The 25,677-nt window shown below is 47.3% G+C and overlaps 1 protein-coding gene across 1 annotated transcript in view; it reads left to right on the top strand.

Moving 5' to 3' along the window:
* Positions 1-25,513, top strand: part of LOC135804652 (multiple epidermal growth factor-like domains protein 10) — a 32,554-nt gene extending 7,041 nt beyond the window's left edge. Inside the window, exons 6-22 of the mRNA XM_065318573.1 lie at positions 1-112; positions 768-896; positions 1,444-1,572; positions 2,028-2,156; positions 2,788-2,913; positions 5,111-5,239; positions 5,464-5,592; positions 6,360-6,472; positions 6,655-6,921; positions 8,613-8,771; positions 17,247-17,380; positions 19,892-19,994; positions 20,303-20,455; positions 20,624-20,767; positions 22,092-22,238; positions 22,542-22,688; positions 23,622-25,513. The exon at positions 1-112 is cut by the window's left edge and continues 17 nt beyond it. Coding sequence (XP_065174645.1) covers positions 1-112; positions 768-896; positions 1,444-1,572; positions 2,028-2,156; positions 2,788-2,913; positions 5,111-5,239; positions 5,464-5,592; positions 6,360-6,472; positions 6,655-6,921; positions 8,613-8,771; positions 17,247-17,380; positions 19,892-19,994; positions 20,303-20,455; positions 20,624-20,767; positions 22,092-22,238; positions 22,542-22,688; positions 23,622-24,487 — 3,116 coding nt within the window. The 3' untranslated portion in view covers positions 24,488-25,513. The remainder of the gene's footprint in view (positions 113-767; positions 897-1,443; positions 1,573-2,027; positions 2,157-2,787; positions 2,914-5,110; positions 5,240-5,463; positions 5,593-6,359; positions 6,473-6,654; positions 6,922-8,612; positions 8,772-17,246; positions 17,381-19,891; positions 19,995-20,302; positions 20,456-20,623; positions 20,768-22,091; positions 22,239-22,541; positions 22,689-23,621) is intronic.
* Positions 25,514-25,677: the final 164 nt, after the last annotated feature.

Genomic DNA, 25,677 nt, shown 5'->3' with positions numbered 1-25,677 from the left:
CAACCGGCAAGTATGGAGTTAATTGCCAAGGAATATGTAACTGCAAGAACGGAGCTACATGCGACTTTGTGACTGGACAATGCAAGTGTACACTGGGCTACCGTGGAACTGAGTAAGAAATCAAAGACGGTGCAGCTGCTTGCTACCTAAGATCATAACAACTACATCTAAAGAATGTTGTTCTGATCTAAATCGAAATCCAGATCGAATAACACAATCGGCTTTATCATAGCTGCTTTACCAATCTACCCACTGAATGGCTGAAGTTCAATTTCCTTGAGCTTGAACGAGAGGCTATGCTTTTAATGTATGCTCGTGCAGCTCAACCTGCAATGAACGAACATCCTATGAGGTCAAAAAGGCATTCATTAGTTACAGGTGGTCTCTAGTTGGAGGCTCGGCACCGCGTGACAAAACATGTAAAAAATAATTTACAGTTCGGTTGAGACTCGTTAGACCGTTTCCTCCATGACTCATGAATGCCGCCTCCAGGCTAGCTTTTCATTGCCGTCCTGCAGAGCATTGACGTTCAAAGATGGGAATGTGACATGGATGTGATGCGTTTAGTTTAGGGTTTGGCACCAGCCATGATCATATTCATATTCATCTCGACATGTATATGTACATGCTGGCCTCAAGTGAACGTCTCTGGTTTGAGTCCTGGTGGTTAAAGTCAATGTTTTTCTTCAGACTTTTCCCTTTTGAACTCCCTCAACTAATGGATACTTGTACAATCATGTATAATTATTGTTATTGTGCTTCTGCAGCTGTGGTCAGAAGTGCCGTCCAGGCACGTACGGCGATGGTTGTGCTGGTGTGTGCGCCTGCAAGAACGGCGCGACATGCGACTATGTCACTGGCAAGTGTGCATGTACGGCCGGCTGGACTGGAGTCGAGTAAGTTTGCTTGTATGGCTAGCCCGCCTTGGGTATGTTCCCTTACATGTATACATGTCCACCTCGCCTATTGTACCCACATGTGTGTACGTGTATATCCACCTGACCTAGTGTACCCGCACGTGTACATGTTAGCAGCCTGCTTGCCAAACTGCTTCCTGCTTTCACAAATCCTTTTTTCATCCAACACGACTGAGCTGCTAACGGACCTCTCCTACACGTACATTATGCACATGTATGTGGCAAGGGGGCCAGAAGGAAGGAAGCTGTCCAGTGAAGCTTGCTTCTTACTTTGCATGTACTTACACTGGTACAAGGGCGATAAATTCTGATGGTATGACTCTGTGTGTATGTGTGTGTGTGTGTGTGTGTGTGTGTGTGTGTATGTGTGTGTGTGTGTGTGTGTGTGTGTGTGTGTGTGTGTGTGTATGTGTGTGTGTGCATGTACTTCAAAGTATGTATGTATGTCCAATTCTGCCTGTATGTCCATATGTATGGTTGTACACGTGTGTTTGTATGCGATGATCGATGACTTCTGCTTGCACAGCTGTTCGGCTGCCTGCCCGACTGGCATGTGGGGTGTGGGTTGTGCCCAGAACTGCACATGTCTCAACAATGCAGCATGCACTGCAAGCACTGGAGCCTGTGTGTGCACACCTGGTTTCATGGGAGCAAGGTCAGTGGTGTCTGCAGATCTTTTATCTTTTTCCTTTTTTTACAAAAAAAACACACACGCCATGTGACGGCACAAGGCGGCAATGTGACATATGGAATGGCAGGTGTGTGAGAGAGAGAGAGGCAGAGGCAGCTTTGCCGACCATAGGGTCTCGGCTTCATTGCAACCCGAGCGCTCCACAGTCTTGCATACAGCCGGCTTCTTACTTGAGTCTTTCTACAATGCAGTTTGCATAGCATGGGGTTCAATCATGTTGGCACGTGTTGCGCAGTAGTTTGGGCCCAAACTTACCTGAATTTTACATCGGTGATGAAACACTGATGATTCTATTTGTATGATGCTGTAGTGCATGGGCCAATGTGGTGGTAGGATTGCTTGTGTAATTGTTTATGAAATTGATCATACACGGTGTGCTTAGCAATGGCTTGTCTTTGCTATTGTTGTGATGAGTACAGATGTGAGACACCATGCCCGGCAGACAAGTATGGCAGTTACTGCCGATACAACTGCACCTGCATAAACAACGGTACTTGCAACTCCATGAACGGACTCTGCACATGTCTGACGGGATACGTTGGTGCGAGGTAGGTGACATGAGACCCCCTGCTAAGAAAGAAACCCTCAGTGTGGAAATCTATATTCCCCGTCTTCTGAAAGCCGCTTTGCACATTTCTTGTTTTTAAGCATCTGAAATTATTTTTTAAGCAAAGATGAAAATGCACATGAGAGTAGAATCAAGATATAGGATTTGGAAAAAAAAAGAGGGCTATGAAGTAATCAATTTTTTTTGAGATGTGTGGTATAAGCCTGGACGCTGTCAGTCACTTAGCTGGCAAGACGAGGGGATATCCTGCTAGGGCTTGGTGGCCGTCCAGTATGGTGCTCAGCTACATGACATAATGCAGGGTAAACTGCTGGTTAGTATGATGGTTGTGGTGTCCAATCCAACGTTCCACTAGCACTAGTCATGATTTCCAGAGTGATGTCAAAGACCAGAATGTACAGAATCATGAACGTGTACTCACATGATGACAGTATACTCATGATAATATGCTCATGATGCAGCTGATTTTATTCCTGTTTTGACAATCACATAATCATGTTCCTCGGCTCTCGGTTTCTGGTTCCGTCTGTTCCACATACCGCAATGTCAGTACACGATCCATGAGCCTTGCCTTCCTGTGTTTGATGTTCCATTGCATCGTACTCCTCTAGCTGTGAGCTTAAGTGTCCTCCTGGGACATTTGGGCACGGATGTATATCGACATGCAATTGTCAGAACGGAACTTGTCACCATCAAGACGGATCATGTCGTTGCTTTGCTGGATACACTGGTTCTAGGTGAGTGCATGATGAATGTCTGAATGGAGATTGATGGTTTCAAAGTGCTATGTATGTACTTCGAAGTATGTATGTGTGCATGTATGTATGTATGTATGTATGTATGTATGTATGTATGTACAATTGTACATGTATGTGCTCGTCGAACAGCTTGAGAAATTGCATTAAAAGTGGAGAAGACCTTGACACACACACACACACACCCACACACACACGCACACACAAAGTGCACAGCATATACAAGGACCTGTGCAGCAGTGACACTATCAGACAGAATAACGGTCCAAGTCACATATACGTCATTGTGTTGCTATCCGTTTAGTAGCTGATGATTACCATGATGCGCAAGAAACTGAGAGTAGCAACAATAATCAGGATTCTAGCTGGCAAACATGGTAAGGGGTGGGGTGGGGAAACATGTAGCCTTTTTTTTCCAATAGACCCTTTGCACAATAACGGTCACGTGATCCGAGACGGGGCATCCTCTTCGATTTTTGTGCAGAGTATCAGTTGTTGAGCATGGTGAAACACTGTATTTTCCATTTTGGAGATGGAGGAGAGAGTGTCGAGCGGTTTGCCATCGATGGTTGTGGAACCCGTGGACGAGCTGTCAAATAAAGAATGGTCTGTGAAGGAACTGGACAGTTTTCTGCTGAATTAGGGTGCGTATCTGTCTGGAAAAAGAAGGAGTTATTGGAGCGGTAAGTTTTCCGCATTCAGTGGATATTTCGGATTACCGTAGATTGAAATTTATTTTTCTTTTCTCTACCTTCTCTCCTCTGTCGATGTAGAGAACGCTTCTCTATCCAGAACCCTGATGCTCCTAGAACTATTAGGGGCCCCTGTCTTCCTCGAGTGTACCTTAATCATGCTCAACATGTCATGCGTCCGAGTGGATGAGTGATGAACTTCTGTTTCCCAGAGTGAGTGCCACACCATGCGTGCTCATCTCCAACGCAGGGGCAAGTCGACGACGACAGTGAAGAGGGAGCTGATGGAGTAGTACTAGTGAAGAAGCCCGTGGATAGTGTCCATGAGTTTTACTTTGGCGGCTATGTGCATAATGTGAAAGTCTGTCATATCGTGCACACAGTCACAGCTCGAACTCAGATGACTTTCTCCGCACACCTGAGCGATGAGGCTGCGTCTCTCTGCACTTCAACATCAGCAGCTCGAGCAGCGCCAGCAAGCAGTCGATCTTCCTTGCAAAGACAGGGATGGGTCATGCCTTTTTTTCAAGCTCCAGAGTCTCTTGGCAGGGCGTTCAGCGTCTTCGCAAAAGCAAGGATGAAAGTCGTCATCGACAAAGTGTTCCGAGCACAACACTGTGACGATGTTGCAGCAAACTGCGGCCCTCTTCTCGCCAGATAGCCAGGATTCAAGAGTATGGAATGCCAGTATAACCAGGGAATGCATGGAAAGACAAGTGGGTTTCTTAGACTAGCCGCTAGGGATGACGGTTGCTGCAAACAAGAACCCAACAGTGGTCCTTGGAAAGCATTTCGGAACTTCTTCCTTCAGAACTAAAAAAACTTCAAATGAAAAAGGCTGGGAAGTACATACATGAACATCGCGTCTGGACTGTGAAAACACAGCCTGGCACAGGAAACTTGATAACGTCCTGCAGCAACCATGCATGCTGGTTGCATGCCAAGTGTGCAGCGCGTGCACAGGATGCCCCGTCTCGACCCGTCTCGCTTATTGTGCAAAGGGTCTATTTTGCCTTGCCACACAAAATGCAAGGTTCGTGTGCATCATACACCCGGAATGGTCGACTTGTGGCCGGATTTCCATTGCCCCCCCCCCCCCCAACGGAAAGCAAAACACAAAAATCGAAACGTGAGCAGGGCCGGTACTTTTTCACAGGGGGAGAGGGGGGGTCCCTTCTTGCTCCCTATAGCTAAAACCCTGATATTGTATAAATAACCTGGACTGTTCGTCTCACTAATCATCGAGACAGGAATACATGTACACGTGATGTGATAGCTGCTGAAGGTAGTACGATGTCCATTTGAAACGTGTAGAGTGATACAAGTACTGAAGCCTGTGTGTGTGTATTGTGTGTGTGTGTGTGTGTGTGTGTGTGTGTGTGTGTGTGTGTGTGTGTGTGTGTGTGTGTGTGTGTGTGTGTGTGTGTGTGTGTGTGTGTGTGTGTGTGCGATTTCTATTCGTCTGCTGACGGTGTGCTGATTCTCAGCTGTGCTATGCCATGCAAAGGCGGTCTGTTTGGTGCCTACTGCACGCAGACGTGCAAGTGCCAGAACGGGGCGACATGCCTCCCGACCGATGGAACATGCCTGTGTGCTCCTGGCTACAGGGGACTAACGTAAGCACCTATGATGTCACAGAAATCTGCAGGAAGTTGAGTAAAAATTGTGTGTGCTTGTATACAGGTACTTCGAAGTATTCACCATGCTCAAAGTAGAACCTAACGTATGTCCAATGCGTAATAGTTGTGCGTGTGCATGGGAGAACTTGGTCTTGGAGATCTATGCCATTACCCCACAAAGCTCTCTTGTGCAATCCGAATGCATCTTTCTGCTTGTCCAGATGCGCGGACAAGTGCAAAGTAGGAACGTACGGCGCAGATTGTCAGTCAACGTGCACCTGTCAGAACAACGGGTTATGTAATCATGTCGACGGCACCTGTACATGTACCGCCGGGTACAATGATACAGAGTAAGTCAACACTGCTCTGATGTCTGTATGGTCAACACTGCTCTGTTGTCTGTATAGTCAACACTGCTCTGTTGTCTGTATGGTCAACACTGCTCTGTTGTCTGTATGGTCAACACTGCTCTGTTGTCTGTATGGTCAACACTGCTCTGTTGTCTGTATAGTCAACACTGCTCTGTTGTCTGTATGGTCAACACTGCTCTGTTGTCTGTATGGTCAACACTGCTCTGTTGTCTGTATGGTCAACACTGCTCTGTTGTCTGTATGGTCAACACTGCTCTGTTGTCTGTATGGTCAACACTGCTCTGTTGTCTGTATGGTCAATACTGCTCTGCTGTCTGTATGGTCAACACTGCTCTGCTGTCTGTATGGTCAACACTGCTCTGTTGTCTGTATGGTCAACACTGCTCTGTTGTCTGTATGGTCAACACTGCTCTGTTGTCTGTATGGTCAACACTGCTCTGTTGTCTGTATGGTCAATACTGCTCTGCTGCGTTTGTAGACATTTACTTCCACTTCATTGCATGAAGAAGAAACAGAATGCTACTCATGCAGGGCCTACTTTTGACACAAGTTGACACCAAGACATAATAGCATACTCTCTTTGGGCATCTTGTTACGAGTTGCCTGTATGCATTAGAAAGTGTGCTCTACACAACAGGAAAGTGGAGATGAACGATACCACACATACTCCACGGAGTTACATATCCTATCCGGATTGTGTTTAGAACTTCATAGTAGTGTTTTTTCTTGCCCTCGTGTTGCTACAGCTGTTCCCAGCAGTGTCCCGATGGCACCTATGGTCAGCTGTGTGTGAATGACTGCAACTGCACCTATGCTACCAACTGCAGTCATGTTGATGGCACGTGTACATGTTACACAGGTATGGACACTGATACTGTGACGTACTGTGTATGTACATGCTGGTATAGCCGGCTTAGTTTCCCGATGATTGTGAATTGAAGATTCGACAAAAGTAGCTTGTAGTTGGCATTTTTTTTTAAATCTGATTTGCTGAGTTTAACTTCAACCGTTACTTGCATTGGGATTTCTTGTATGTTTCAGGCTGGACTGGGATGGATTGCAGTCAGCAATGTGCCAGTGGATCATACGGTACAGACTGTGCAAACGCGTGTCAATGTCGTAATGGAGCGGCATGCAGTCATGTTGATGGTAGTTGTAACTGTACTGCTGGATACACTGGAGTCACGTGCAGTCAAGCATGCCCGCCTGGTTACCATGGCATCAACTGTTCCATGGCATGTGATTGTCGTAATGGTGCACGCTGTGACAAGTTTGATGGAACGTGTTCATGCAAGCCTGGATGGAGAGGTGAGAAAAAGCTCCGACAGCTGCCAAGAGATCCTTAAGTTCAAGCTGAAAGTCCTGCTTTGGTTTTGTTGAATACGAGAAAGGACGACTGACGACACATTATCCAGACATTACAACGGGAACAGGTAGGTTGGGGGAACGACATTTATTATAGACGACGAGACAAGAGACCAAGACGAACGAAACGACTACATTGAAGAGTGAGAAAAGAGAGAATGAGATCAAGTCTGAACGGCAAGATAAAGGGCCTGGGTAGCTATGGTAAATATGGACGCGCAAGTAGCTACCCAGGCCAACGGAACAAAAGGAGACAAAAGGTGAGTACGCAAGTGCATGCAGGCCAGCTAGAAAAGGTACGGGAGGGGGTACCTAACATACCACCCCTCCATGAAAAAAAATCCCGCGTCCTCGCGGAGAGAAAAAAAAGAGAGAAAAAGATTTAAAAAAAATGACTGACAGAGAAAAAAACACACACACACACACATGTTGCACGCGCGCACGGACCTCACAAAAGTGTGTACTAAAATTGCACTATAGATCATTCCTGTACTACTTATAGTATGTAATAACTAATGGAGTTTGACGAGGAAGGTGAATTACTAGTATTTTGCACGGCTAATACAGCCTAGTTACACTTTTGCTAAACATCCAAAAATTAGAGCGTGGCTCACCATGATCGGACCCCTAACTTGGTAATGTTTTATGAATACACGCGCGCACACACTACAAAAAAATTCACGAAAATAAATTTGACGAAGAAGGAACGCATACAAAAAAAAGAGAGAGAGAAAGGTAGCTGACCTGCATGGCTTGAACGAGACTAGACGAGGTTGGCGTAGGAGAGACGAGGTTGATAGAGACGTGACGAGGTTGGCGTAGGAGAGACGAGACTGACATGGACGAGATGAGGTTGACATAGACGAGACGAATGGCGGTTGAGGACGGCTGGGCATGGAATTATCTCAGGGTCGTGGGTCGATCAATAATCGGGCGCCTAAGTTGAATACGAGAAAGGACGACTGACGACACATTATCCAGACATTACAACGGGAACAGGTAGGTTGGGGGAACGACATTTATTATAGACGACGAGACAAGAGACCAAGACGAACGAAACGACTACATTGAAGAGTGAGAAAAGAGAGAATGAGATCAAGTCTGAACGGCAAGATAAAGGGCCTGGGTAGCTATGGTAAATATGGACGCGCAAGTAGCTACCCAGGCCAACGGAACAAAAGGAGACAAAAGGTGAGTACGCAAGTGCATGCAGGCCAGCTAGAAAAGGTACGGGAGGGGGTACCTAACAGTTTTAATTGGTTAAATCCAGTTTACTGAGCATGACAGCTTATTTTGTCATTTTATGTCAAGACCATGCATACAGTACGGTGGACAGTACGGTGGACTCTCAATGAGACGTGCACTCAACGCCTGGAAAATATTGCACAACAGATTACTGAGAGCGCTTCACTTGTAGAAACTGTTCTCATGCGGACGAGTAGAGCGTGTGCTGCATGATTTGCAAAGGTGCAGCACCCATCGTCCATAGACTGCATGGATTTGACCTTGCTGTGCTCTTGACATTGTGCCTTGCTCTGCACTGCTACGCATGCATCCATACATTGATCTGACAGACGGCTTGTTCACTGAGTTCTCTACTTTTCTTTTCCGTGTAACGTCAATCCATTGTGCAGGTGTGTCGTGTAATGACCCTTGTCTAAAGGGTTCGTTTGGCCAAGACTGTGCCAACACATGCCCTTGCCAGAACGGTGGCAGCTGTGACAAGGTGGATGGCACGTGCCAGTGCACCAGTGGTTGGACGGGTCCGGTGTGCGCTGACTATTGTATTACAGGTGAGAAGTTTGAGAGTGGTGGTGGTGGAAACATACCGAGCATGCTTTTATCCGCGTGTAGTTACTTGCATGGTTCTTTGAATCTTTGTATTGCTCGCGGAGATGCAGTGTGGTCTTTACAGACATGCTGTGTGGACTTAGGCTGCATGAGTATGTGGTCTACACTTGTCCGTATAGCCTCCCGGGGTAATGTTCACTGGTGTGCATGCTTGGCCAAGTGCTTACAACTGTCGTCACGGGTTTGAAATCGTGCACGAACTGCCTCTGCGCTCCTCGCCACGCCACACAACAGAGAGCCAGTACAAATTGTTAGAGAGCTTTTTCTTCTACCTCATTTCAGGAGGCGACTGGGGAACTCATAAAGAAGAACCAACACTGACAACGAACGACTGACAACGAACGTCTGACTCTGACAACGAATGTCTAACGACTGACGACGACCGTCGGACCACAGACGACGAACGTCGGACAACTGACTCTGACAACGAACGTCTGACAACTCACGACGACCGTCGGACAACTGACGACTGACATGGCAAAAGGAAAACATGATATCAGAAATTGGTGCCCTCGTCAGCACAAAAGGTGGTGTACTCAGCACAAAAAGGTGCACGTGTCAACAACAAAGCAGCGCAGCAGCATGTACGGGTCAGCAACAAAGCAGCGCAGCAGCATGTACGGGTCAGCAGCACAGAGACACAAATACAGCAGCAGCTACGACGAAGAGACAACACGTGCAGCCACATGTACACACAGAGACACAAATACAGCAGCAGCTACGACGAAGAGATAACACGTGCAGGCGCAGGTACAACACTATCCCCTACCAAAAAAAGACATCCACTCCTGTGGATGGAAGCAAAAGTGAAGTGTATAAAAAACGGAAGAAGACAGACCGGAGAAGAAGACAGAAAGACAGGGGAAATGAAATATGAAGCAACATAAACAGGCGACAATAAAACACAAAAGAGGTGGGCCACAACTGTTGAACGCATGACGAGTAGGCCAGGAGGGTTAACACCAGTCGGGAGCCCCGCAAAACTGTGCACCAATCAACGGAACCTGCAAGCAACAGATTTTGCAGAGGACCCCGGCTGGCGAGCTGTTCGACCTGTGTTTGTCCCTTTGGATCTTTTATTCTTAGAACACCACCAACCTAGTACGCCACCCATCCACCAGTCATGACAAAACAAAAGTACAAATGCATGAGAAAACAGGTTATGCCGACGGACCCAGCGACGCTTCCAGGAGCGGCGAGACCAACAGCACGCACCGGCCGAGAAGAAGACTGGGGCAGCAGGACGCACACTGGCCGGCTGTCCGAAAACCGATGGCGCTACAGAAACTCCGTGTTATGTCCCCTTGCGGACTAACATTCCATCACACTCATGCATTCTCACTGACACACACAAACACTAGCAATTCGGAAGCCATTCCTCTTGGTCAGGTAAAGTAACAACAACAACCATATGCGAGCATGCGCAATACAGTAACAAACGGTGTAGTAGATATATAATGACTAACATGCATACACAACAACTGCCCCCTTTCAAGAATGTTCCAGGGAATATTCTACCACAATTAAATACCTCAAAATCGTTGAAGCAACACATAAAATAAGTTCATCAATCCACCGTACGTGAATTCTTAAACTTTGACACAGCACTACAATAACATAATCTGACGCAGGAATCCGTCAGTCAATATTAGCAATACCAAGGATCTTGCACACTATTGTACATGGTAATAATTACTAGTTCGCTAAACAGTCCAGCAATGACATCAGGGAAAGGCTCAAAGCTGTTCAATCAGTCTATCCGGACGAACACTACGCCGAGACGAACGTCTAACAGTGGTTTCACAGGGAGTATTCTCGACCTGTGGTAAACCAACTTCAGGAGCAGACTGCTCACAAGGAGGATCCGCCTCAACTTGTACAGTAGCAGACTGTGGCGAGACGCTAGCCGGAAAATCACTGACCAGTGACGACTCTCCTACGTCTGACAGCACTGGTGACGGTGACGTCTGATCGATTGTATCCAACAGTGGTTCTGGCAGCGATGCACTCAAGCTTGCCGGAACTGACCGTAGACGCAACTGATCTCGGTGACGCTTCCACAACACATCACCCACTTGTACTTCATAGTTGTAGTCACTGAGGACACGCACAATTCGTCCCGGGACCCAACGATTACCTTTGCCGAAATTCAGCGCAAACACAGAGTCACTCTCTGTGAACGCTGGCTTGACGCGATTGCCGTCCTCATAAGCCTTTGCTTGTTGACGTACCTGCGAGGGACGCAGAGCACTGAGCCGCGTGCGTGGCTGGCGTCCAAACATCATCTCCGCCGGTGTTCTGCCGGCATGGTTGGGTGTCGTGCGGTACGTTAGCAGAAACCTGTCGAGCCGAGCTTGCAGTGGTTCGCTCGTTGCACCCATTTCCTTCAACTTCTGCTTAAACACACCCACATAGCGCTCAGCAAGTCCATTCGTAGCCGGATGGCCTGGAGCCGTCAGGGTGTGCACAATGTCGTTGGCACGGAGGAAAGCCTTGAATTCCTCGCTCGTGAATTGGGTTCCATTATCTGAAACAAGATGCTCCGGCAGACCAAACACAGAGAACACGTGCCGCAGAGCCGCAATAGTGGTTGCAGACGTGGCATTAGACATTGCAATTACATCCAGATACTTTGTGTATGCATCCACCACAACCAGGAACATCTTGCCCATGAATGGTCCTGCAAAGTCGATATGCACCCGTTTCCAAGGACCGTTTGGCCATGACCAGGTTCCCGACTTGGCAGGTGGACATTTCGCACTTTCTTGGCATTGAGCACATGCCTTGACCAACATTTCAATCTCTTGATCCACATTTGGCCACCATAAGTACCGTCGTGCCATTTGCTTGGTTTTGACCATGCCAAAGTGCTCCGTGTGCAAATCACGTAGCAATACCATTCTTAGTGATTTGGGTATGACAACTCGTTGTCCCCACAATAGGATACCATCTTCCGCAGACAGCTCATCCCTCTTATTGTGGTAAGACCGAAACGATTGGGGTACTGAGCTAGGCCAACCATTCACCACATAGTAGAGCACCTTAGATAGCTCAGGGTCACGAGCTGTTTCCGATTTCACTACGTCTGCTTTGATTATCGTATCTTCCTCCACTAGCAAGACACGAACCGTAACCATTTCCTCTGCAGACGGACTGATATTCTCACATGGTTGCCTAGACAGGAAATCCGCGTAGACATTTTCCTTGCCTGGCAAATACTTGATCTCATAATCATAGCCAGCTAGCATTAGTGCCCATTTCTTGATGCGAGCTGATGCAAGTGTAGGAACTGGTTCGTTGTTTCCCAGTAACTTCAATAGTGGTTGATGGTCGGTTTGAAGCGTGAAGTGGCGCCCTAGCAAGTATTTCTGGAACTTCGTAACACCGAAAACCACAGCTACGGCTTCCCGTTCGATTTGTGCATAACGCGATTCAGCCGGTGTCAATTTCCTTGACACGTAAGCAACCGGCAAAACATCACCATTCGTTTGCCTTTGCAATAGTACGGCACCTAGACCCATTGGAGAAGCGTCCACCTGGAGTGTGACTGGCTTCTTGACATCGTAGTGTGCTAATAGCGTATGCTCACACATCGCATCTTTCAAGGCCTGGAATGCATCTTCCTCTGCCTTGCTCCATTGCCATTTCATTTCTTTCCTGAGCAGGTTGTACAGTGGTGCAGCAATCTCTGCGAACCGAGGTACAAATTTCCGTTGAAAATTGGCCGCACCCAGAAAAGAGTACAATTCATTCACGTTGTTAGGCGGCTTTGCGACTTTCAAGGCATTCACTCGATCAGGCGAGGGTGCGATTCCCTGCGCGGTTACCTGATGACCGAGGTACGTTAGCTTATCCGCCATGTAGCTGAACTTCTTAGGATTGAGCTTGAATCCTTTCTCATTTAGGCAAGATAGCACTTGATCCACATTTTTCTCATGGATCTCCTCATCACGACCAGTACACAACACATCGTCGATGTAGCCCCCGCATCCTGGCAAATCGCTAAGGGTTTCTTCCATTACCCGTTGGAAAATAGATACGGCGCTGTGAAAACCAAAAGGGAGTCGTTTGTACTGATACAACCCCTGCATGGTATTGATCGTGGTGTACTTCCGACATTCAGGTGCTATCTCTAGCTGGTGGTAGGCTTGCGACAAATCCAGCTTCGTGAATTTAGACCCCGGGCCCAATTTGTGCAATAGCTCCTCAAGAGTGGGTAGCGGGTATTGCTCGCATTTAGAATGCAGATTGATAGTGCCACTGTAGTCACCACAGATTCTCAACCCACCTCCTGATTTCTCTACCGTGACAGTGGGGGAGGCCCATTCTGAATGCGTGACTTTCTCGATTATACCATCTGCTTCCAATTTATTCAGAGCCTCAACATAGCTCTCCCGAATTGACAGTGGCACCGGCCTTGCCTTTCGGTAAACAGGGCTCTCATCAGACACATGCAATTTCACCTGCACGCCTTTCACCTTTCCCACTTCTGAGGTGTCGAACAACCCTGGGTATTTCTCAATGAATTTAGCGCCAGACTTTTCGACCTGGTGCACTTCGAAAATTGATTTCCAGGGGAGTTTGAACAAAGCCATTGCATCTCTGCCCAGAATAGATGGACGGTTTCCATTTGTAACCCTCACCAATAGTGTGTGCAATTGTGTGCCCATTCGGAACTCCATTTCCGCTTCCCCGAGACAATTAATCACATCTCCAGAGTAGGACACAAGGTTGATACTGGATTCCATCAGGTTACTCAGCACACCATTGCATTGCAAGAAATCTGCGCTGCTGAGAATCGTGACAGCACTTCCTGTATCAATCTCCATTTGGATAGTGGTACCCATTACATCTAATGACACAGTGTACGGTAGTCGCCCCATTGCATTTACACTATACATGGTGACATCGGGTTTACTAGCACATGGAACGAACTCACCAATTTCTTCCGCGATGTGATGGACGGTTTGTCCAGACTTCTTCTTGCGGCAAGCTCTCTCGATGTGACCCACCGTACCACACGCGTGACACTTCACACTCTTGAAGCGGCACTCTTCCGGTTTGTGACCAGCCTTGTCACACCGAAAACATTTCTTGTCGTGCGACTTGAAAGTTGGAGTTGGCTTGCTCGTCGACTGGCGCGAACGAACGGCGTGGACGGACTGCGCCGTCAATTGTTCCGACTCTCTCGATGCAGTTTCATAGGCTGATGCCATCATCACAATGTCCGCCAAACTTGAGGTCTCCTTTGCTTTCGACAATATCTCCTTCGTAACACTCATCGACTTCAACCCACTGACAAACTGGTCTCGGAGTGCCCTGTCCAAATACGCCTGAAACTTACAGTCCATGGCTGCTTGCTTTAGTCTAGCTGCATACTGTGTTGCTGACTCTCCATCCTTTTGACAAATCCTCTGGAATCTATGAGTCGCCGCCAACACACTGACATTAGGCTTGAAGTGCTCTGAAAGCAATTCTCCGAGTTCCTCAAACGTTTTCTGCGCTGGTTTGTCCGGCAGGCAAAGACTCTTCAGAATCGAGTAGTTCTCAGCAGAGAGTTGACTGATCAGGACAGCTGCCTTTTGCGTGTCCGCCGCTCTCTCCTGGTCCGCGGTTGCCCCAGCTGCGACTTGTCCAATACTGTTGGCGATAAAATAAAACGTGAGTCTCTCTACATACTCACGAAAATCACCTTTTTCAAATATTTCAAGCTTCGATCGCGACATCTTCGTCTTTTATCTTCGTCGCCAAATTGTTATGTCCCCTTGCGGACTAACATTCCATCACACTCATGCATTCTCACTGACACACACAAACACTAGCAATTCGGAAGCCATTCCTCTTGGTCAGGTAAAGTAACAACAACAACCATATGCGAGCATGCGCAATACAGTAACAAACGGTGTAGTAGATATATAATGACTAACATGCATACACAACACTCCGAGAATCACAGGACACACACAGAAAGAGAGAAGGACTGACGCAAACATCTCAGCCATCACCAAAAATCAGAAAAGCACACGAAGGAAGGGAAGAACAGCCAGGAAGAACACGTCGACTGAAACAGGAGCAATTAATCAGTGAGGACACCATTGAGGACACACAAACAAATCGGTTACCAATACGCAAAAGATAATGAAGAAAAACCACAGGGCGCTACCCTGAATAACCACAGGTCTCTAACCTGAAAAAAACCCACAGGGATTGAACCTGAAAAAAACCACAGGGATTGAACCTGAAAAAAACCACAGGGATTGAACCTGAAAACCCGCAGGGATCGAACCTGAATAACACGGAACTTATAGTACATCCGCTCACAAAACCGAAAAACCGAAGAAAAAAAACTGTCCGGCACCGACTGGGACGCACAAGAGCCAGCCAGCAACACACGGAAACCATAACACCCGCAAGGCAAACCGATACAAAAAAGCGCAGGATCCCTGCAGACCACCAAGCAGACCGTGGCTCACCATGATCAGACGCCCACCCAGGCGAACTAGAGAAACCCACATGCCGAAACACAATTATTACAAAACCACACGCTCACAAAAAAATTCAACCTGGATCAAGAACGAGAATCCTACATGAAGTTCACACCTCCCACCAAACCGGAAGCCAACAGCTTTCCTACTTTGTTGACAGTGCATGACCGAGCCTGACAACGCTCTACACCATGTACACAGAACATGGAGAAACTACTACTAAACGGTAAAAACACGAAACAAAACAATATGGATCGACTACATACGAGGCAGCACCTCGAGAACGTTCAGGTGGACATCTAAACAAATCACGCGACACAGTCACACTATCGGAGCAGTCCGACGGCAACTCCGTGACAAGCACAAGTGCACAACACAAGACGAGATCAAAGCTACCCATGCTGAATGCACGACGAACATGCGAACACAAGTTCCAGATTCGAACGAGTAGCGCACGAACAGAAGTTTGAAATTTTCATACACAACAGTACAGTACAGGGTAGTCAGAGCACAACTAACACAACGGGGCGAACTTCCAACGAGCAGCAATTGAGACTACACTACGAGTACACACTCGAACACAAGAGAACAAGGTTCCACGGAATTCCTGCCGGGACCCGAGTCACCCGACGCAAAACAATTATTTGAAAATTCGAAATCGAATACAAGGTACGGCAACACATTACGCAGAGAAGACAATTACAAAGGCATGCTCACCTGAGTAGGAGCTCCGAGGATCTAGGAAAGGGTTGAACAGACGCAGCAAAGCGGAGCCATGGCGAGAACGCGAAGAGAAAAACGAAAAACACCGGCAGGAGAGCGACGAGCTTCAGGGTCGTGGGTTCGATTAGTTGGGCGCCAAATGTCGTCACGGGTTTGAAATCGTGCACGAACTGCCTCTGCGCTCCTCGCCACGCCACACAACAGAGAGCCAGTACAAATTGTTAGAGAGCTTTTTCTTCTACCTCATTTCAGTAGGCGACTGGGGAACTCATAAAGAAGAACCAACACTGACAACGAACGACTGACAACGAACGTCTGACTCTGACAACGAATGTCTAACGACTGACGACGACCGTCGGACCACAGACGACGAACGTCGGACAACTGACTCTGACAACGAACGTCTGACAACTCACGACGACCGTCGGACAACTGACGACTGACATGGCAAAAGGAAAACATGATATCAGAAATTGGTGCCCTCATCAGCACAAAAGGTGGTGTACTCAGCACAAAAAGGTGCACGTGTCAACAACAAAGCAGCGCAGCAGCATGTACGGGTCAGCAACAAAGCAGCGCAGCAGCATGTACGGGTCAGCAGCACAGAGACACAAATACAGCAGCAGCTACGACGAAGAGACAACACGTGCAGCCACATGTACACACAGAGACACAAATACAGCAGCAGCTACGACAAAGAGATAACACGTGCAGGCGCAGGTACAACACAACCCTTCAATGCACAATCACAATCGGTCATGTATTTCCTCTGCCTTGCGACAGAACCCCAAAGGTCCGGGTTCAAGCCCACTGACTTTCAGAAAAAAGAAAACTGTCTTTTTGGGAACATCCTTTCTGGGGCCCCGTAAGCAAGTGGGATGGACTGAAACAAGAGTTGGTATTAGTACCTCTTCCCTCTCCCTCTCCACGCCCCTTCACAACACCATTGGTAGAGCTTAGGCTCACCGCAGCTACATGTATATCATATGGGGAGTTGGTCTCAAGTTACAGTCACTGGCATGCCGTCACTTCTCCGCACAAACAAATGGGTGAATAGATTAAGACTGATACTCCGTTAGCCAGAATGAGAATTTGCACTGCAGGTTACCTTGCTACAATAGGCTACGCCATGGTGAAGACCTTCTGTGCTCTTGCTACCCAGTACCTGTTATGAAGCATATGTTACCTTCATACCTATCCTGTGCAAAGGTTTCCATGGTCCAGACTGCAGCCGGAGATGTTCGTGCAAGACGGACGTTTCAACGTGTGACCGTTTCACTGGCAAGTGCACTTGCACAGCTCCTGGCTACACTGGGAAATCCTGCAATGAGACGTGTAGTAATGTGAGTACTATAGTACAGCGTGTGATGTGAGTACTTAGTACAGTGTGTGACGTGAGTACTTTAGTACAGTGTGTGACGTGAGTACTTTAGTACAGTGTGTGATGTGAGTCACCTTAGGAAAGCCTCTTGTATGGGCAAATGAATTGCACATATCATCAGACAAACTCATGTATGAATTCAGTAAACTACTTCGAAGTATAAAAATCAACTGTACCAGTAAAGAGGGGGTACTCATACTTCTAATCAGATTTCTACTGCGTACACGTCATATTGGTTTGAGCTAGCTGTGCACTGTGCCGTGAGGTTACAGCACCAGTTATTACCAGTCAATGGCATCATGGTGGGCGGGTGGTTGGCGGTGCATAAGGATCATGTGGGCAGTGGGCGGGTGTCAGGGTGTTGCATGTGTCACGTCCCAGAATAAGACAACTGCTGCCTGATAGTCTTGTGACAGCAGGATCTACGTAGTGAGCAGCTCTGTGCTGAGCTGTCACGCCCTTTTTAGTACAACGTGGTTTGGCCAGTGTCTTGTCCCACGTGCTTAGCATGTAGGTTGAGCGACACGCGCTTTCCCACGTAGGTGACATGCCTTCTTGGCATGACACATCATGTCATCCAAGGCCGGAACCTGGTCAGGTAGGTTCTCGCGTTGTACGTTTCCTGGAAGTTCTTCACTTCCTGGAAATGTGACTCCAGGCTTTGTGCAAAACCACGTCACTACGACGTTCTACAGGTTTCCACGATGCCTCGGTGCTTCGTGCAAAGAGCCAAGACTAATATGACATTGTATATCAAGAGCTAGGTGCAAGGCAGGAGACGTGTGCAAGAACCAAAACCGTCACCGCGCAAGAGGTCAGAGTATCACGCAAGCAAGACCAAGAATGCAGCAGAACTTACCATAAGAAGCCGCTGAACTATGGCACGTTGGGTGAGCGGGCTCCCCAACGTGACCCTCATATACTCACATTGTACTCTGACGTGGGTGAGCGGGCTCCCCACGTCCCAATTTGGTCTTTCTTCTCTCGATGTCTTTCTTTCTCTTTCTTCTCGAATGATCACCGTACGTATATTCTGCATTTCTGCTGACTGGCTGCGCACATTCCGGTTTGACTTGTTCTGCTATTTCCTGGAATTACCTCGCCATGATCACGCCATTATATCTCTGAAGCACCCTATAAAAGAAGCTCTCATTCTCTCTTTTACTTCAGTTCTAGTCTAGTCTAGTCTAGTCTAGTCTAGTCTAGTCTAGTCTAGCAGTCGAGACTCGGTCTCAGCTCTCTGTCTTCGTTTACTTTGAGCTCGGATTTGATACAACTCACAATGTAAAACTAACAGTCTTTGTCTGTTGATCGTGTGGGATTGAACTTGGACCAAGCCAGCTATATTGGTTGGCCCCTGGGTTGTGTTGGGCTTGTCGTGAGGCCACACGTCTATATTCAGTCGCCGCTCGTAGATCTAGTGATTTCGGGGTCCGGTCACTGTGAGCCGGGGATGCGACACATGCATATGCCATGATAACTTAAAGGGGAAGTGCATCGATTTTTCAAGTCGGGTTCAGACGAAAGACAATTTGATATCGGTTTGAATGGCATATCTCTCGCTTGCATACGATAATCCAAACTTGCCAAATCGCCAATTGTATGATCACAGTGCCATGGTGACCAGCGCAGTGATGACGTACATTCTGCTTAGCTCCGCGAGAGAGAAGGTCGATCACTGCAGAATTTTGTCATTTTCAATTGTCTTTGATGTGAAAGAAGTGCTGTGTTCAATGCTGTTAGTGCCGTGAACTGTTTCTTAGTAGTCCTCTCCATTGTGTACGGGGACATGATACCGATAGGAGAACCTGGAGTGCGGAGACATTGGCAGACAAGCGAAAATAGTGACGAACCAAGTGCTGAAATCATTGTTGGGACAAATCAGATGCTCAGCATGTACCCCAACCAAGGACCATGGTGTTTGCCTCTTTCCACTTCCTGAATATGGATGTGATGCTTGCTGGCGACTCTCCTATCTCTCGTAACATCTTCTGAAGCCAGGTGAGATTGACGAACGAAATAATGTCGTAATTTTTTGAAAGTTTGCTGAAATTTTCTCAGGAGAGATGGCGAATACCAAGCATCTTCTCCTAGAGGAACGATTTCCTAGGCTACAGTTAGCCTAGGGAAATACAGGAGAAGGATGATAAACAGTTCACGGCACTAACAGCATTGAACACAGCACTTCTTTCACACCGTGAATAAATAAGACGACCAAATTCTGCAGTGATCGACCTTCTCTCTGGCGGAGCTAAGCAGAACATGCGTCATCACTGCGCTGGTCGCTATGGCACTGTGATCATACAATTGGCGATTTGGCAAGTTTGGCTTATCGTGTGCAAGCGAGAGATACGCCATTCGAACCGCTATCAAATTGTCTTTCATCTGAACCCGACTTGAAAAATCGATGCACTTCCCCTTTTTAACAAGCTGTGCTGACAATATACCCTTGCGTTTCTGTTCAATCCTGCAGACGTGGGGCTATGACTGTGTGAATGACTGTGAGTGTGTACATGCCAACAGTGTCACCTGTGATGCTACTAACGGAGACTGCAAGTGCAGCCCCCAGTATCACGGTAAGTGGCTTGCTGGCATCAATACTTCTTACTTCCCCATCATCCTTTCTTGCATTGCACATCTCTTTAGGTCCTTCAAATGTAGTGCAGTGTTTGGAATATGAGTGTTCAAAAGAATAAGCTGTACCGGCTTCCCACCAGTGGACCTGAACACTGCACTCACTGTTCCTCAGTGGTTAACAACCATCATGCATATCTATGCTCTCTGTCTTTCTCTGTCTCTGTCTCTCTCTCTCTCTCTCTCTCTCTCTCTCTCTCTCTCTCTCTCTCTCTCTCTCTCTCTCTCTCTCTCTCCCTCCCACATTCAGGAAGCACCTGTGGTAGCAAATGCCCGGATGGCAGTTGGTCGGTTGTGGGAAAGTGTGACGGCCGGTGTGACTGTGACAATGATGGAAGCTGTCACTCAGTCACTGGTGCCTGCCAGTGTGGGCCTGGATGGACTGGACCCAAGTGTAGCAACAGTAAGCTTGACGGCCGTGCTCTTGTCTTTTCTAGAATATCTGAGTGCACGTATAACTCAAACTCGCAATGTGGAGAAGGAGGAACTACAGTTGTTCCCTATATGTATACCAGTACTGCTGTGAAAGGCATTACATTGCAGTTTTCTCTCGTCACTCTCCTCCTCACAGAGTGTCCTGGTGGTCTGTACGGAGCAGGATGTCTTGGCAAGTGTCCGTTATGCAGTGGGAACAACGTGCAAGAGAACTGTGATCATGTCAGTGGCAACTGTAACTGTGTACCCGGCTACTCATTGGAGTCACGGTGTGCTGAAGGTGAGAAACACCACGCTCATACATTCAGACCTCACGTATCCAGTCCTAATCACTCGGTTCCCTCACCAACTGCTCTAGCATGGGTTTAGCAATCGTACAGTGAACACCATTGGGTACAGTGCAACACGTTCTCCGCACGGTTCTCCAGTCTCGACACCTATTCGGACATTTTCATTTTTTCAAATAATTATGTGTGTCAATGAAGCACTTCTACCTCCAGCACATGTGCAAATATGTGTGATTATTAAAAACAAGGCCTGTCTGTATGTGTACAGTATGATGTATCCTACATGTATATCCATGTATCCTACATGTATATCCCTCCTCAGAAAAATATAACTGTACTTCGAAGTAAAAATGAAAAATAAAAATAAACAACTATTGAAACTCGGATGTTGAGCCAATAATAGATAGAGAAAGGAAGAACATATGGATACGAGTCACAGTACTCTGTCAGTTTCGTGCCTAGTTGTTCTGCAGTCCCACTATGGGTTTCTTGACTCATGCAATCCACTGCATGCCTCAGCATCAACTATCCTGCTACATTGCTCACCTTTATCCCACAAGCCCGGCTATTTCTGGATGAGAAAAGTACTTGGGTCCGGGCAACTTGGTCTCAGATTGCCATACTCAAACAAGCGGCAAAATACTCTTGTGCAGGTTGTAGTGGAACGCTCGAAATCTATTCTGAACGCATCATCTCTGCGCATGCATGCAAAATCCTTCATTCAATGAATGTTGATGGTCTCACCCCTTACACACAAGAACCATGTATAGAGCAAGGCTTGGCAATACCAGCAAAGCATGGGTGCTGACAGAGAATGATTGTACACTGAACATAATACACTAACACTGCAGTTGGGCTTGGTACCATGGACACCGTTAATAGTATTGTGTTCAGTGTACCAAAACCAACTACAGACGGTGGTGCATGGGAAATATGCATGGAAATTCCTTCTCATCAGGTGAAATACAGGCAAGGGAAAAGGAACAGGAACACTGTTTACTTTAGCTATCTTCTTTCTTTCTTTTTTTGCGCTGTTTTACCACCTTCTTAAAATATATTCCTCTTTATATTATGAGTGATTGTTATGCGTGGGTAAGTTTGTTTTTTGTGCATGTGTATGTGTGTGTGTGTGTGTGTGTGTGTGTGTGTGTGTGTGTGTATGTGTGTATGTGTGTGTGTGTGTGTGTGTGTGTGTGTGTGTGTGTGTGTGTGTGTGTGTGTATGTGTGTATGTGTGTGTGTGTGTGTGTGTGTGTGTGTGTGTGTGTGTGTGTGTGTGTGTGTGTGTGTATACATACCATGATCTTCATCGGCTTAGCCTGTAAGGATGGCTGGTATGGTGTCAACTGCCAGTTCCAGTGCGATTACTGTGATACGGAGAATAGTGCTGGACCTTGCAACAAAACGACTGGCTTCTGCAACTGCAATCCTGGATTCGCATCGAAATTCTGCAACATGACAGCAGGTTGGTTCATAACAGCTATTTTGAGATTTCTGTGTAAATATTGATAATATTCCCCAGGGGCATGCAGTGCATCTGTCTTGTTTAGCCTTGGGAACTGTAGCCGTGGACGGTATGGTTCAATCAAGTCGAGTGCAGTGATTTGTTGCACGATGGGTTGCAGGGTGGATGTGCTCCATCAATGTGCTGTGTATGTGTATGTGTGTGTGTGTGTGTGTGTGTGTGTGTGTGTGTGTGTGTGTGTGTGTGTGTGTGTGTGTGTGTGTGTGTGTGTGTGTGTACGTACCATGATCTGTGTCGGCTTAGCCTGTAAGGATGGCTGGTATGGTGTCAACTGCCAGTTCCAGTGCGATTACTGTGATACGGAGAATAGTGCTGGACCTTGCAACAAAACGACTGGCATCTGCAACTGCAATCCTGGATTCGCATCGAAATTCTGCAACATGACAGCAGGTTGGTCCAAACCGTCACCTTAACAGCTATTTTGAGAATTCTGTGTAAATATTAATAATATTTCCCAGGGGCATGCAGCTCATCTCTCTTGTTTAGCCTTGGGAACTGGAGCTGTGGACGGTATGGTTCAACCAAGTCGAGTGCAGTGATTTGTTGCACGGTGGGTTGCAGGGTGGACGTGCTCTATCAATCTGCTGTTTCTCCTTTCACTGGGTGGTGCTAAGACTTCATTCATCTGTCTGTCTGTCTGTCTGTCTGTCTGTCTGTCTGTCTGTCTGTCTGTCTGCCTGCCTGTCTGTCTGCCTGCCTGTCTGTCTGTCTGTCTGCCTGTCTTCCTGTCTGCTCGTCTGTCTGTCTGTCTGTCTGTCTGACTGTCTGCATGTCTGTCTGCATGTCTGTCTGTATGTCTGTCTGTCTGTCCTTTTGCATGTATGTCTGTCTGTCTTTCTGTCTGTCTGTCTGTCTGTCTATCTGTCTCTCTGTCTGTCTGCCTGTCTGTCTGTCTGTCTGCTTGTCTGTGTGTCTGTCTGTCTGTCTGTCTGTGTGTCTGCATGGCTGCATGTCTTCCTATCCTTTCCTGTCTGTCCGTCTGTCTGACTGTCTGTATGTCTGCATGTCTGCATGTCTGCATGTCTGCATGTCTCCCTATCCTTTTCTGTCTGTCTGTCTGTCTGTCTGTCCGGTCTTTCTGTCCGTCTGTCTATCTGTCTGTCTGTCTCTCTGTGTCTCTGTCTGTTTCTCTGTCTGTCTGTCTGTCTGCCCATCTGTCTGTCTGCCCGTCTGTCTGTCTGTCTGTCTGGCTGTCTGCCTGTCTGTCCGTATGTATGTCTGTTCGTCTGTCCGTGCGCCTTCGGTGCATCCATATGTGCAACCGTACGTGCATCCGTCTATGGGTCCATACATGCGTGTGTCTGTCTGTCTTTCCCCTCACAGAGGACTATGATGCACTGCTGAAAGAGCAGCGGAGGAAGGATGGAGACAATCCTGAGCCACAATCCAGCAGCAGCAGCAGCAACACTAACCTGGTAGTCGGTGTTTCAGTCGGTGCTGCAGCTTTTCTTCTCATTGTCATAATCGCAATGGTTATAGTGTTCAAGCGTCATAGTAAACAGGCTGTAACGTACGAGCCAGCAGACAATGCCCCAGAGGTCTTCTACCGCAAGCAGTCACTGGGTCTGGACAATCCAGAGTATCATGCTGTCCTAGGGATGGGCACAGCAGCACAGACCAGTGAAGAAGCTTCCCCATTGAAGGACAGTCCAATATACAACCAGCAGCTGTACGACATGGCTTCCGATCCGACTGGTCTTCAGGTGGCTGCTGCTGCTGCTGCTGCAGGCACACCAACAAACCCATACCAATCAACTACGGGCCCGGCTGCTGCTGCTGGTGGTGTGAAGTGGAATCCCGTTGCAGGCGCATTAATCAACAACGATGACACTGACGGTCCAGAGTACAACGTTGCCACTGGCCATGCAATCAACACACAACCAGAGCTCAATGTTTATGATAATCCTCAGCTTGTAGGTTCGACGGGCCAGAGCAAATCCGAGCCGCAGACAGGAGATCCGTTTCAAGTCATGAACCGGGACACCATTATCCATGACAACATGGCACCCAGCTCTGCGACCGACGTCTTTGACAATCTCAACGAGCCGCCGAGTGTTGTGCCGGGTGCACAGCATAACCATGGCGACAACACATACGCCACTACCAACCATGGTGCTGCCGTGGCAACCGGCGGAATGACACCGAACTCCAGTGATCTTGGCTACACAGTGTTGGCTAGGCGAGCTTAGGCCTGACAACTTGGTAACACAATGAACATGTGCCACTGCATGCTAATGTTCCTGTTGTCATCATCAGAAGCATCGCGTCGTTGTTTCCATTGTGGTGTTTTGTGCTTGCTCAGCATACCGACGTGTGCTAGGGTAGTTTGACCTTTCTCTTGGAATTTTCATCTGCATTTCTATTTTATAGCAATGAACTTTTGCATCTGTTGGAAATGTTACCTATACCATTTTAGTTGAATGGTGTGTTGCTTGTTTTAATGAGCATAGCTGAGCAAACATCGACTTGAACTCACCCCAAGCCATTTGAAACCTCATCATGATTATTGAAAGCTCAGCAAAATAGTGGTACCTCAACCCAACTTCCATATTCATTCAAGATGTTGGGATGCAGGTGAATATACATGTACATTGAAGTATCCGGAGTTTGCCAGAACTTGTGTTGCCTTTAGAACATCACCGAACAGGAGTAATCAGTGTATGCCGGTCAATGCCGGTAATAGAATCTGTGCATGTATCGTACTTACAGTATAGTACTCTGCAGCTTTCCGGTTGTTGAAGTAAATAGTTGACAGTTCGTGTGTTTTAGGACTGTGTTTTGATATTTAAAATTTTTTCTTTGTTGCCTATTCTGCAGTTGCATGCGTATTAGCATCTCATTGACCCTGCTCATTCCTCATTCTTCATTCCGTTTGGCCTAAGCAAAGACTAGCTATGCTTGCTTGGTGATGTCAATGCGAAAAGGCTGAAAAAAAAATGTTAATAGAAGTAACAACAGTCCACCCTTGTGTCTTATGTCTTGTGTCTTGCAGCAGCTATGAAATATTATCATGGTTATGTTGTCATGGTTATGTTGCATGATATGATTGATATCCATAGTATCCTGTGTTCAATACTTCCGCCTCGTCTCTGCTCACACTTGCTGTGTTTTCTGCTTGCCTTTCATTGTTTAAAAACAATTAGCCTTTGCATAATTATGTTGCTTGTTTTACGTAATGGTGCTGGAATCTCTCTCGAGTCTTGTGCTCCATCTAACCAGCCTCTTTGTAGCGCGTAAATGGCACCTCGACACATTGATTCAAACATGCCTTCTCATGCCTCTCCCCCCCCCCCCCCCCCCCCACACACACACCCAACATCCCCCATCTATACACTCTATCACCCCTCACATATGCCACGCCTATTCCAGCAGCAGCGGC

Source organism: Sycon ciliatum, chromosome 1, assembly GCF_964019385.1.
Source record: "Sycon ciliatum chromosome 1, ocSycCili1.1, whole genome shotgun sequence".
NCBI classification, from domain to species: domain Eukaryota; kingdom Metazoa; phylum Porifera; class Calcarea; order Leucosolenida; family Sycettidae; genus Sycon; species Sycon ciliatum.
Note: the sequence above shows the minus strand (reverse complement) of the source record. Positions and strands in the feature narration are given on the sequence as shown.